The sequence below is a fragment of the Garra rufa genome, chromosome 2 (assembly GCF_049309525.1).
Source record: "Garra rufa chromosome 2, GarRuf1.0, whole genome shotgun sequence".
Lineage (NCBI taxonomy): Eukaryota > Metazoa > Chordata > Actinopteri > Cypriniformes > Cyprinidae > Garra > Garra rufa.
This window is the reverse complement of record NC_133362.1, coordinates 51,005,856-51,018,040: the sequence shown is the minus strand read 5'-3', so window position 1 is coordinate 51,018,040 and position 12,185 is coordinate 51,005,856. Positions and strand designations below refer to the sequence as shown.

The 12,185-nt window shown below is 34.9% G+C and overlaps 1 protein-coding gene across 1 annotated transcript in view; it reads right to left on the bottom strand.

Moving 5' to 3' along the window:
- Positions 1 to 8,764, bottom strand: part of LOC141325975 (NACHT, LRR and PYD domains-containing protein 3-like) — a 49,714-nt gene extending 40,950 nt beyond the window's left edge. Inside the window, exons 1-3 of the mRNA XM_073834692.1 lie at positions 8,503 to 8,764; positions 8,302 to 8,364; positions 5,909 to 7,742 (exon numbers count right to left, since the gene is read on the bottom strand). Coding sequence (XP_073690793.1) covers positions 5,909 to 7,742; positions 8,302 to 8,364; positions 8,503 to 8,764 — 2,159 coding nt within the window. The remainder of the gene's footprint in view (positions 1 to 5,908; positions 7,743 to 8,301; positions 8,365 to 8,502) is intronic.
- Between the last annotated feature and the right edge of the window lie 3,421 nt (positions 8,765 to 12,185).

Sequence of the window (12,185 nt, the reverse complement as noted above, 5' to 3'; positions counted from 1 at the left end):
ACAGTAGCCAACTGTTTGATCAGTTCATAATAATATTCAGGAAATAATAAATATTGAATGGATGTTTGAAGTTATTTGCTAATTTTTTTGTCTTTTATCCTTATTTCAAATAATCAGAAAGAGGAAACCAACAATAAAACAGGAAAAAGTACTAAATTATTACTATATTACTATTCGATGTAGTAATAAAATGCATGTGAACAGTAGCCTGTTTGATCATTTCACAAATAATATTCAGGAAATAAAAGATAATAAATGGATGTTTGAACTTATTTGCATGTTTTTATTTTTTTTATCCTCATTCCAAATGATCAAAAAAGAGAACACTAACAATAAAACCAGAGGTGTCAAGTAACGAAGTACAAATACTTCGTTACCTTACTTAAGTAGAAATTTTGAGTATCTATACTTTACTGGAGTAATTATTTTTCAGACGACTTTTTACTTCTACTCCTTACATTTTCACGCAATTATCTGTACTTTCTACTCCTTACATTTTAAAAATAGACTCGTTACTCCTATTTCTTTTCGGCTAGTTTTCATTCATGTCATCTTTCAAAAAAAAAAAAACTATCCAGATAAATTGCGCCATCCACATAGAGTGAATTTGGTTGTGGTTGGATGAGAAGTATAAACATATACCATTCCGACACCCTATTGGTTTGTACACGATCCATCACACCTGCACGTGACATGACACAAATCACGTCACACTCCTGGCCATCGGGGAGAACCGGGACATTCCCGGTGGGCCGATCGCCGAAGAGAGGCAGACCTCCCGCATATTATGCGCTATTTTAAATGACATTCGAAACTGCAAATAGTCCAAAAGTGTGACGTGGCGGAATCAGTCACCCGCACAGCGCGATGCAAAGTGATAAATAGCGCAAGTTCAAGTTGCTTGACGCATTTAGATTTAACACAGAATTGTGTTAGGCAGTTGTGTGATATGAGAACATTAAAGGTTCTGTAGGTTCTGCTGGGCTGCTGAAAACAGCTGCATGAGGAGGTAAAGTGATAAACGTCAATACATAATTACTGTCATTTTTTTATTAAAATTTTCATAGTTTATTATTATGAATTATTTAAAAAAACATAACCATTGTAATTTTATTCTTGTGACGACATCTTACTAATACTAGTCAGTATATATCTGGATTTTAAGCAATAATTTCTTTCTTTTTAAATATTAAGTTGTAATTCATTTTAATTGGAGTAAAATGTTAATTCAGTAAGAGCCTGATTAAAGATAAATATCAGTGCCTTATATAAATGAGGTGTTTACTATACATATTAAAGTTCTTAAAGGGACAGTTCACCCAAAAATAAAAATTTTCATTATTTACTCAACATCATGTAATTTCAATCCTGTATGAACTTCTTTCTTCTGTGGAACATAAAGGAAGATACTTTGAGAAATTCAAAAATTGTGTCTATAGAGTAGAATTCAAGGGTAAACAAATATGTTTGGTTACATTCTACAAAATATCTTTTGTGTTCTACAAAAGTAAGTAATTTTTACAGAATTTCTTAGCAATAAAAGTCCTGCATTCTAGCTCAAAATCAATGCTTTACTGCATGCATTTTTATGTGACAAAAATGCATTATTAATTTTATAAATTATTAATAAAAGTCGCATTTGAATTCAGTATCTAACATTATTTGATTCTGTTCTGTTTTATTCATTCATTTATTTACTTTAATTAAAGGCCCTATAATCCAACAAAACTCACGGGGGAACTTGTAGGCTGGATGGGCTGGATTTGTCCAAGGCCAAATGTTAACCCCAGTCCAGCCCTGCACTCCAGCAAGGATATAGCCAGTGTTCGGGTCATTACTCAAAAAAGATGATTTCTTACAAGTTATTATTTCTCGACTACTTGCTTATTTATCAAACGGGTGCTTTCTCTTCATCCTCTGCAAATGAAGCTATAGTAGGTAGTTTGATAGAAAGACGTTTGAATAAATAATAGTTTGCGATTGACAACGCGATTGACAATGTTGCGATAACAATACTTATAGGCAGCAACTAATCATCATATCTTCCGCTCCATGAAACACGTTAATGCTCAGTAGTACACATTTATGGTTCTTTAATGTAGCCTATTTGCATTGTAATAAAATGCGTTTATTTTCAATTGGCAAATATGCAGCTAAAACAGGTAGCCTAGTGCATTCCAAATTTTTCAACATTAACATTTTAATATAACATAGTCATTATGGCCTTTAGAAATGTTTTTTGGGGAGGTGGGGTAGTGCACAATAGGCCCCTGTGGCGCGGCCTAAGTTTGGTCCTTAATGGCATTTTTTTCCCTTACATTACTTTTACTTTTTTACTTTAAGTAGTTTTGAAACCAGTACTTTTATACTTTTACTTGAGTAAAAAGCTTGAGTTGATACTTCAACTTCTACAAAAGTCTTTTTAAATCTTAGTATCTATACTTCTACTTGAGTAATGAATGTGAATACTTTTGACACCACTGAATAAAACAAAAATATTACATATTACACTACTATATAGTAGTAAAATGATCAAATGGATGAGAATAGAGGAAACCAACAATAAAACAGAAGAAATTACTAAATTATTAGAATATTACTATACCCCTGTGTACACTATGACCACATTCACCCCTGCCACCCCCATTCCTTTTGGGCAAAGGGACGAAATGATCGCTGGTTATGCTTTGTAAACACTTTCTCGTCTTGCGAGGCGGCACCACTGCGAGGCAAAGATGTACCGGGAGATGCGCGTCTATTAGGCGGCCGATCGTCACTTCCAAAAGGCAAACATTCCCCTTCAGAGTGAGAATCGGCAAATAACATTTGCAACATTTGTTTGTGCTTTATTTGTTTGTGCTTCATGAACAATCTCGTCTTACACAGCAGCACAACTGCTCCGCAAAGATGTACCGCGAGATGCGCGTCTATTAGACGGCCGATTGTCATTTCCAAAAGACAAATATTCCCCTTTAGAGTCACAATCAGCAAATAACATTTGCAACCCATCTTCACGGTACAACTTTTTATCAGCCGTTTGGTGCTTTTCTCCTCACAAATCTGACAATTTACTCTATTTACGCTATGAACTGTACTGCTTCCGCATCAATGAAGATCGCTCACATTCTCTATGATTTCTTCCAATACTTTGAACAGGAACAAGACGTAATTTTGGTCTAGAATCGAAGTACTACATGTCTGCCATCTAGTGGTTAGGAATACAAATGAGAAATTACACCGTATTAGGAACTACAGTCTATTTCAATGGGTATGACGTCTTGTCGCAATTCTGCGACTTTGGCGCTTAGAGGGTAGGGCTGGGCGATATGGCTGAAAACTATATCACGATATCAGTGTTTCATATCGGTCGATATCGATAATTATTGATATTTTTATGACCCATTTAAAATAAGGACCAGGAGAAAAATATATTACACTCAAGCATTTTTATTTTAAACTTAACCTGCCTCTGATCATAATCCCCTCAGTTATTAAGACAGAAATGTCAACAACCATGGAAAACTCAAATAATTAAAATGTAAACATAAGTCTAAAGTCACAATATACACTTAATTATCTCTTAATCCTCAATTCAAACCCCATTCATTGTCGATGAAGTGAATGGTCAAGCTAATGTATGGCCCAGAAGTACGGCTTGACCACAGGTCAGAGGTTGTTGCAAAGTACTTGGCTGATAATATTTATTTCTGCACAGATTGCTGGTTGCCAGTAGCCAACATTACTTCTTTCCCGGTACTTTAGCCTATACTTTGTGTAATAACAAAAATATTTATTTAAGTGAAAAAATAAGTCCAAAACTTTCAACATTTTGAACAATAGGGCCTTACAATCTTTTTTTTTTTTTTTTTCAGAAATTCTTGTTTTAATTTTTCTGATAATCAAATGAAAGCAAAATCACAGATTTATTTTTAAAAATAAAAATAAACAGAGCTTTACTGTTAAAATTAATACATAGAAGAAAAATTATATTCAGTTAAAAAAAGGTTTAATAATAATAGTATTTTTTCAACAATTAAGTGGTGACTCTTTATTTTATTTTTTATCATATATATTGTTTTATGTAAATTATTTAAATGTGAACATATAAACACCTACATTATACTGTACAGTAATACAAGACTAATATGGTTCTGTCACATTTTAAACCGTACTTTTATTTTGACAGGTTGCCTTGAAGTTTCAGTGTGTAATACAGTATGAATGATGCTAGTTTCACTAATGAAACGGTAAAATTGATAAAAAGTGACACTCACAGCAGCTTTGGAGATTTTTGTCTGTTCATGTGAGATGCAAAGGCCAAAAATTAGCGGGAGCGTCACGTGTGCAGTATGCGTGTAGTGAAAATAAAACGCGTCTCCTCCATTCATACATATAGAGCATAGAGATATAGAGGCAAACGGGAACATGCAGGATTCATATTGAAACGGTCTTTTTGCATTTCAGTTTTCACAGACACTAGTCCATATCGCGATCTGAATTAATTAACAGACCAACTTTTGATTTATTGGTCCAAAAATCGACGAATTCCGCGGCATTCCGCCCTATAGTAAAGTCCGTTTTTATGAATGGAGTCCGCGATCCCGTCTGTGAGGAGACATTGTAAACGCGCGATCATGTAGAGACAGAAATCAAATGCCGTCGTGTAAATAAGATAAATAACATAAGGCTATTTAGTTTGTTTAATACAACAACATGGACCCGTTCTGTAGGAAAGATAACCTTAACTTCTATTGTGGTCTGGCGCTATGAACTGAACGTTAAAGGGGGGCTGGGCGGGCCAACGAAGAATACAAAATATCGAACGTTTTATCGAACACATTTTATATTGATATCGATCTCTTGTCTATCGCGATATATATCGTTATCGTTTTATCGCCCAGCCCTATTAGAGGGTTAAGAGCTAGTAGCAATTACTAGAACATTTGGGGTTCTATTTAATTCAGTAATTCTCTCAGCCCTGGAACTGTATGAGTGTATGTGTGAAATGTGTGTGTGTCTTTGTATATTAGTTTTGTGTATTAGAGTAGTTCAATAAATCATTGTTTCATTAAAAGAAGTGTCTTGAATTTTATGTTCACAAAAGTTTTATCTGTGCTCAGATCCAAGCTACCTGGCTTTAAATTTCCTAGCATAATATTTTTGTTTATTTATGATTTTGGCCATGAGCATAATATAAACCTCAGAGTCGATAAAGTATACTGATCTAACCACTTCGCAGGACAAATGGTTAAGAAGCTTAGTCTATTAATTCAGAATCAATTTAATCAAGTTCAGAATCTTTGGAGTTGATTCTTTATTGGAATCAATTAAATTTGATCTAATTCCTAGAGAAATTATTTCGTCCTCATAACTTGAACATTGCATTATAAAATTCCAGGTTATCCAGGATGGTTGAAACTCTTGACTGTTTTCTCATCAGGTTTTTTGAGTTCCTAGAGTTCTTGGAGAAAATGCCACTGATACAATAATACTACAATATAGACAGGCAAAAATTCTATAATTTATAATAGGTATAGTTATAAAACACCTATTTATCCACATATTTGAACAGTGATTCAGTTAAAGTGAATGTCAAACCTCAGTATGTTGAGTCGACAATATGGACTCTTCAATCCATCATAAATCAGCTTCACTCCTGAGTCCTCCAGGTAATTGTTACTCAGGTCCAGCTCTGTCAGATGGGAGTTTGTTGATTGTAGAGCAGAAGACACAGTTTCACAGTGTCTTTCATAAAGATCACAGCTGTCAAATCTGCCAGAACAGAATGTTTTTAGTCAACTTAATTTCTGATGTTCAGTTTTTCTGCAAAAACATATTGTTCTATTCATAGTCTGGGTAGATGTAGAACAAAACATTTAATTGAAAAGCAGTCAGTGAAATTACTAACAGTGCTTTTCTGCAGCATCTCACAGCTGGGATGAGTCTCCCGCAGTTAAAAGATGACGTGAACATCTTTGGGTTGAACTCATCCAGCACCTTCTCTGACATCAGCAGTACATAGGACAGCACTGTGCACATTGAAAATGAGAGGTCTCTTACTTGATGTTCATCTGAACTGAGGTAATTCTGTATTTCCTCATATAATGAATGATCTTTTAGCTCAAGTAAGCAGTAGAATAGGTTGACTGAAGCTTCATCTGATATATCTGAGATATCTGAGTCATCTTCATCTGAGTACTCGCTTTGTACTTGTTTAATGTATTTAGTTGTTTGTCTGATGCTCTCTGTGGTGTCTTCAGTGTGTTTGATTAAGCCTTTGAGCAGATTTTGACTGGATTCCAATGATATTCCCATGAGAAACCGCAGGAACAGGTCCAGATGTCCTCTCTTACTCTGTATTGCTTTATCAATGGCTCTTTTTGTTAAATCATGAAATTTTACTTTTCTAAAAAAGAATTTAAGCTTTTGTGTGGCTGTAGTTTGTGAATCTTCAAAGAAAAACAGAAGATCTCGCTTGTTTTTGTTCAGGTAGCAGAGGAACACATGCACTGCAGCGAGGAACTCTTGAACACTCAGATGCACAAAGCAGAAGACCTTTGTCTTATAAAGTCCAACTTCCTTCTTAAAGATCTCAGCAATCATTCCTGTGAACTCAGTGTCTTTACTCACATCGATACCACATTCTTTCAGATCATCCTCGTAGAACACAATGTTTTCCTTCTTCAGTTGTTCAAATGCTAGCTTGGCTAACTTCAGAATCCTCTTTCTATTTAATTGTAAGTGCTTTGTACATTCACTTTCTTCTTGTTCATCATACTTCTGACTCTTTGTGTACATCTGTATCCGCAGGAAGTGAATGTACATTTCAGTGAGTGTTGTGCTAATGGTCTCTGCATTGTTCTCAATGAGAATATCCTGAAGTACTGTGGCCGTGATCCAGCAGAACACAGGAATATGGCACATGATATAGAGACTACGAAATGTCTTAATGTGTGAGATGATTCTGGAGGCCTGAACCTCATCTGTGATTTTTTTTCTGAAGTACTGCTCCTTCTGTTGGTCTGTGAATCCTCGCACTTCTGTGAACAAACCCACAAACCGAGAAGGAATCTGATTGGCTGCTGCTGGTCGTGATGTCACCCAGACGAGAGATGATGGAAGCAGATTTCCTCTGACCAGATTTGTAAACAGCACATCTACGGATGCTCTTTCCACAACTGTGTCCAATGTTTTCCTTTTAAAGTTCAATGGCAGTCGACTCTCATCAAGTCCATCAAATATAAATGCTAGCTTACATTTCTTATATAACTCTAATTTTTCCATGTCCTTCAATTCAGGATAAAATTTCAGCAGAAGCTCATGGAGACTGACCTCTCTATCTTTTATCACATTGATCTCTCTAAATGGAAGCAGGAACACACAGTCTATATCCTGATTGGATTCTCCTTCTGCCCAATCCATAATGAACTTGTGTACACAGACAGTTTTTCCAATGCCAGCGACTCCCTTGGTCAGCACAATCTTCTCCTCATTGTTTTTCCTCAGTTCAGTGAAAATATTATTGCATTTGATTGGCTTGTCATGTATTTTTTTGTTCTTGAAAACATCATCAATCTTCAGAATCTCATGTTCGTGATTGACACTTTTCATATCTCCCTCTGTGATGAACAGTTCTGTGTAAACAACTTTGAGATCTGTGTCATTTTCTTGGTTGCCCTCAAAAATATATTTTGCCTTTCTCTTTATGTTGTTTTTGTGAGTTTTTAAGAAGTTTTGAAGCTCTATAATTAAAAACAAATAAATAAGAGACAAAAAAGCATTATACAAATTTGACACATATCAGCATGTCAGCATGATTATCATTATTAGTTACTGATTCAGACAGATTTCATGCTGCTGAAAACAGCAGTCCATTATTAACAGCTTGGATTTCAATTTTACAATTTCTGAATGTTTATGTTCTTTCCAGATCACTTATTGTATTGATCGTGATCTTTGGGCCATGCAGACCAATGTTACTAGGGGTAATGAATAGTTTCCACATCATTTAGCACATTAAACAGGATGTAAGGCTGTATTTACAACATGTTTTAACCTGCTTAAATTAACCTTTCTGTGTCAATCAATTTGGTGACAATGCCACCTACTGGTTAACTTTAATACACAGTTGTAGGATGTTTAATTAAGGCTTTTAGACTATTGCAAACTGGGTATCACTGGGGACACACTTTTCTATTCTATACATCTGAACAAAATCAGCTGCTAATGTGACTGGCCCTGTAATTGCTCCTTGCAGTTATATTTTCTCATTTCCATCTAGAGACAGTGATTGATATTTACTCCAAATCTGTTGTGAATCACCTCCAACAGGGACAGATGTCTTCTTATTGCCCTCAGGCTGAGCTGTGACAGAGAGAAAGATATAATTACTCACTAGGAAAAATTTATCTCATAAACACAGCAGAAAAAAAGAGGTTTAAGTTAAACCCTCACACTGGTAAATATTTAATCATGTTTCAATTACAGTAAATTAAATGTTACCTTGCTTCTGTTCATTCTCCAACTGTTCAGCCAGATCATTCTTGTTCATCTTCCTCAGAATGTCCACCATGACCTTCACAGCTTCTTCCGGTCCAAAACATGCCACCATCTTATCCACTGTGTCGAATATATCTGCCTTTTCCATTTCAGACTTTGAAATGCACTTATTGTATGTATTCTTTAAGTGCCAGTGAAACTCCTTCAGTTCAGCTTCTACTAGTTCCTTCAGTGAGTCCACGAGCGGCTCTTCAACAGATGCCATCGTCCTTCACCAATTCAAAGAAAAAGAAGAGATCTGAAGTTTTTCCACTCTTAACATGTTGACCTATGTGCTCAATTATATGTGGCACTTTAAAATCTATATCTCTATATAAAATCTCAGTATCTCATGAAGTAGTTCAGTATTATTTACAAACCCTGATTAATGATGATATAGATGTTTCTTGTTTATCCACTGAACTGCATCTTAAAAAGAAGTTCTTAAATAAAAAGATTTCCTGTAATTTCTGCATTTTATAGGACTCAGGTGGGGAAAGTTTTCTTCAGAACTTAAACCTGTTAAACATGATTATAGCATTCATATTTAAATGCTATATTTATCTGGTGAATCAACCAACCCAGAAAATGTGAAAAAGGACAACCCAGTAACTTTGTTTTGCCTCTTTTATCTACATTTTTTGTTCATGTTTATATCATTACTAGAGCAGCTGGTAATATTTTTTTCAGCTATGTAAACATTATAGCTGTTGTTGTTAGCTGTAATTAAAAACATATTCACCATAAACTCCCACGTTCTGATGCTATGAGGACACAGTGGATAAATTGTACTCATGAAGAGAATGCAAACAAGAGTCATTAAAGGACTAAAAACAAAACTTGAATCTTAAAGTTGGATAAATACCAAATGTTTGTGATCTAACTTCATATTCAGGACATGCAAGTACCTTTATATTTTGTAAATGTTTTGAATTCTGAAAGTGCTTGTTAGTATGTTGTATCTCATTGTATTCACAGAGACCAGAGCTAGGTTGTTATTTTTAACCTGAAATTTTCCACAATCTGTATAATTAACAAACACACATTTATTGCTTCTCAAAAATAAATAGTGGCATAGCTCTGCTCTTTGTGAATACAGTCAAAGACAATGGTGTTATGACAGAAAAGGACCCAGAAGCGAAGGCCGAAAAAAAAACTGTTTATTTCTCTTTGCAAAAAATAACTGCTGTCTGCAGTCCACCTCCACTTCAGTAGAGCAGAACAGGGAATTAACACAGGAAAAACAGGAACGGAAAGTCTTTGATAAGCAGTGGGTGAGCACAGACCCAGGCAGCGCAGCGAGGGGCGATTTCCTCAGCAGGTGCGGATTGAACAGCGGAGAGCGTCCGGGGAAGGGTGAGCCGCCGTAGGCAGGTAACGGGAAGACTGAGCAAACACTGAAGAATCTTGACGGATTACTTTCAACACGACAGGACTGGACTAAACTAGACAGGACTTGACTTGACTTTGACTCGCTACAGACTTCAAACACAGAGAAACAGAGTTCAGGTTAAAAGAGCAATAATCTGGTGACAAAGCCCAGAAGCACACAGGCAGAAATAGAGAGGGAAATTAGAGTGAAGGGGAAACAGGTGCCGCATCAGTCAGCGCAAGCCCTGATTGTGATAGCGACAGTCATACCAGAACATGTAATCACAGGAATACTGGGTTGATAATTTATAGTTTGGATAAAAACATTGATATCTACAGTAGCAATCAAAATAGAGCAAGTCGTCTTTTGAAACTAACTGACACTCCAAATAATGTTTGTGTAAACTGCATCGTTACAAGTGACTGTTAAAAAATTATCTGTCATTGAATCATTCATTCAAGAGATTTGTTCAAAAATGCTGATTCATTCAGAAATGAAGCAAGTATATATGAGTGAATCATTAATTCAAACCACGTTTTGAAGAAGTTTAATCTTAAAAATTGGTGTATTAAATATATTTTAAATATATATTAAATGTTTAATAAATGTTTAAATGTTAAAATATATATTAAATGTTTATTAATTCATTCAAATTAATTCAACACTTTTAAATATACTGCAGCAATTCATATTTTATCACACATTATTTTGTTTTTTGTTTAAAACTATAATCTCTGTTTGAGACAAAAAAAAAAAAAAAACGTGATTCTCAATTCATCCAGAATCGTGCAGCTCTAGTTTTTAATGATCCATCTTCAAGAAATTAATTTGCTGTGTCACTCACATTCTCCAGTTTTGTTACTAGAGTATCTGAAGCATTCTCGAAGGGGGTTGGAAAGCAGCAGCTCATTTGCATTTTAAGAGACATACGCGAAAACATCGTTTTTTTTTTTTAATTGTGTCCCATCTCTGGTCTCTGTTAACATCCTCTTCACAGATCTTGCAATATTTCCACACAAATTACATTTTACTGCAATGAAGTTTGTGTGCAAGTTTGAACAAAGATTGGCTTAAATAAAACCAAAAATTATGAGTGTCTGTTTACACTAAGTGGAGAGGCTATTTACACCAACTCCATCCACCCCCATGTTGCTGGGCTAGACAATACTTTTAATGGCAGCAGTTACACATCAGCTCCAGTGGCGTAGGTAGTAAAGCACGTAGCATTGAACCGGAGTTTGAATCCGCCTTCTTCAAACTTTTTCTTTTTCACATCACATATCACATCGGAAAGGAAATTTATTTTCAATAAAAATTAAGGAAATAACTAAAAAGAAGAAAATCAAGCACCTCCTGAGTGTTTATCGGGTACAATTAGGGGAAGGTGTAGGGAGTACTTTATTGTCCCAATAATGTGGCCTACATTTAATAGTTTGTTTAAAATGTAAGCCCACCATGTTATTATTGCATACTATGTTAAAATGTTCTACCACACTGAGGTGAAAATATCTGCCATTAAGTAGTATAAATACACTAACTACTGTTACACTTATTGTAAATAAAATACTCTTATTATTTTACAGAATAAATAGAATCCATTGCTATTTGCATTTAGTGTAAATAGCAAATTGCTAAGAAAATACTGCTCTTTTCACTTAGTGTAAATTGCATCTATCACTAAGAAAATATGGGAAATGCTTTACTTAAAGCATTCATGTTTAATGCATTATAAAAGTTGTTTTAATGCTTTGATTATGCCTTGTAATGCACCTTATAATGCATTGTAAAATCTCATGAATAACTGTAGCCACAGTTTAACACCTATCAATTCATCGTTACAGTCTATATATTAAATTTGTTATAATTATTTACAAAGTATAACACACATTTTTCTCTTTCTCTCTGCATGAGCCATGGGTGAGACTAAAGTCCTGACAAGTAAAGCCCTGGCATTTCTCTTCTCTGTTTTCTTTTATGAAGCTAAACATTCCTTCTATTTCTCTGTCCGATTCTCTCTCAGATAACCTTCTACATACATGCTGGGTGCATCTGTATTTTTTATTGTCATCTTTTTGTAACTATATAAGTTTAAACAATTTATAATTGAAAGCGATTAAGAACAGTACAGACATATATGCAAACTAGTTTTACTCTAGTATTAAGCACTGTAAAAATGCTGTAAAATTGTCAAATGTCTTCAGTAACTTTGTTTCCCCTTCAGTCGAATCACTTCGACGTTACATGGGAATTCGCTTAGAATCCAATCATCTCTGAG